Here is a 2,002-nt window from a genome sequence, read left to right as displayed (position 1 = left end):
TCCCTACAACTGTGGTACAGAAACAGACTCCACATTTAACTTGGCACATTTGACACATGCCCAGGCATGCACATGCCCAGTATCACCCTCGGTTTGCTCCCTGGACAGGTGAGAAAAGGGGAAGCCCTTTTCCTTTTTCCTTCCCATCATGCCAGCTCCATGAGAAGAGCCCACACCACTGAGCAGAACTCACTTTCTTGTATTTGGCCTTAGGGTGCAGGGCCCTCTCCACAGCAGACAGCCACTCCTGCTCCTTCATGGAATCAAAGTAGAAAAAAGCCTCCGTGCTGAGGTCCAGCTCCTGAAACCTGGAAACCCAAGAGCTTAGCACCGCCAGCCCTCCTGCACATACCCCTCTTCCTACAAGAATGTGAAACCTCCAGCAACAGCCCTTGGAGGAACAGCTCCTTATGGCCACTTGCTAAATGAAGAAGTAGAATTTCCCCACAGTGCCTCTGAGATCCTACCCCAAACCCCCCAGCAACCCTCTCCCTGAGAAACATTACTTTAGGCAGAGGACAACGAGCGAGCTGTGTGGATGCCCCCAGGAAAATCTATTCTGTCATGCCAGCTTTGTTCAACCTGATCCTCTGCCTCATCCGATGGCTTTTTGCCCTCAGACAGCCCCTGTGAGACAGAGCTCAGCTCTGTGCAGCCTGTGAGAGCACAACAGGAACCTGAACCAAACCCAGCCCTTCTGGATCCCAGCAAGAGCAACAAGGATCCCCCCAGCTGCTCACCCGATGCAGTAGAAGTCCGGAGGCTCCATGTCGCACACCAGCCATGGATTCAAGAAGCTGTCAGGAGACTGCCCGTTCACATTCCATGTTCCCACAAAGAACCTACAACACAAAAGCAGCTGAGCTGTTAGAAAACACAATGAAAACTACAGCAGCACAGCAGTGTTCCGGCTGGAAGCACATACTCTGAGCTGTCCCTGCACGGGGCCAGGCCAGCCATGGAGGAACTGAAATTCACAGAATCATTGAGGCTGGAAAAGATCTCCAGATCATTGAGTCCAACCTGTGCCCGATGCCCACCCTGTCACACAGCCCAGAGCACTGAGTGCCACGTCCAGGCGTTCCTTGGACATCTCCAGGGATGGGGCCTCCACCATCTCCCTGAGCAGCCCCTTCCAGTGCCTGACCACCCTTTCCATGGAGAAATTCCTCCTGGTGTCCAACCTGAATCTTCCCTGGTGCAGTTTGGGGCCACTTCCTATTGTACTCTCCCTTGTTCCCTGGGAGCAGAGCCTCTGACCCCCCCGGCTCCACCCTCCTCTCAGGGAGTTGAGGAAAGCCAGAAGGTCCCCCCTGAACCTCCTTTTCTCCAGGCTGAGCCTCCCCTGCTCCCTCAGCTGCTCCTCAAAAATTCTCCCAGTCTTGGCTCACTCCCAGCGACACTCCTCTTGGAGTAAGACATTCCACCAGCAAACATCCGGCGCTTTTACCACCACAAGGGGCAACACCACGACACTATGGTGGGACATCTGTCTTCACCCTCTCTGCCCACCTGCTCCAGCCTCACCAAGGCTCAGGAGATCTGACACACACACAGAGAAGGCAAAAGGAGCAGCTGCGCCATGGACACTTGGTGACTCTTGGGCTGTACCATCCTCACTGGCCACCTGAGCCGCAACCCATCAGCAGCTGCCAGGGCCAATCCTGGGTGAGATCTGAGCTCACAGGAGAGATCCTGCAGCTGTCCTTCTCTCCCAGGTCTCACCTGAAGTTGTGCAGGTTGATGTAGGCCTTCTCCCTCTTGGCCAGCACATGTTTGATGAGCCCCTCTCTCTGTCCCGACTGCGTGCTGGGCAAAAACATCTTACGCATCGTGTTGGTCACCTTGGGCTGGTCTCTGGATGTACCTTCTCTCTCTCGGTGAGATCTAGGAAGGAGGTGAGAGCAGCACTAGAATCAGTTCTGCTGTCTAGGAAGAAAAGTAAAAAAGGGAACAGATCCCTCGCCTTACTTACTGCTTATTCTGAGGGACAGGAGGAGGC

At 54.5% G+C, this 2,002-nt stretch overlaps 1 protein-coding gene across 1 annotated transcript in view; it reads right to left on the bottom strand.

Moving 5' to 3' along the window:
• The window catches only part of OCRL (OCRL, inositol polyphosphate-5-phosphatase), a 44,835-nt gene that overhangs the window by 17,173 nt on the left and 25,660 nt on the right, over positions 1–2,002 (bottom strand). Inside the window, exons 14-17 of the mRNA XM_017741001.1 lie at positions 1,976–2,002; positions 1,726–1,887; positions 741–842; positions 194–308 (exon numbers count right to left, since the gene is read on the bottom strand). Coding sequence (XP_017596490.1) covers positions 194–308; positions 741–842; positions 1,726–1,887; positions 1,976–2,002 — 406 coding nt within the window. The remainder of the gene's footprint in view (positions 1–193; positions 309–740; positions 843–1,725; positions 1,888–1,975) is intronic.

This window comes from Corvus brachyrhynchos, unplaced genomic scaffold, assembly GCF_000691975.1.
Source record: "Corvus brachyrhynchos isolate BGI_N302 unplaced genomic scaffold, ASM69197v1 scaffold351, whole genome shotgun sequence".
In the NCBI taxonomy this organism is placed as follows: Eukaryota; Metazoa; Chordata; class Aves; order Passeriformes; family Corvidae; genus Corvus; species Corvus brachyrhynchos.
The sequence above is the reverse complement of the archived record's forward strand: the minus strand, read 5'-3'. Positions and strand labels throughout refer to the sequence as shown.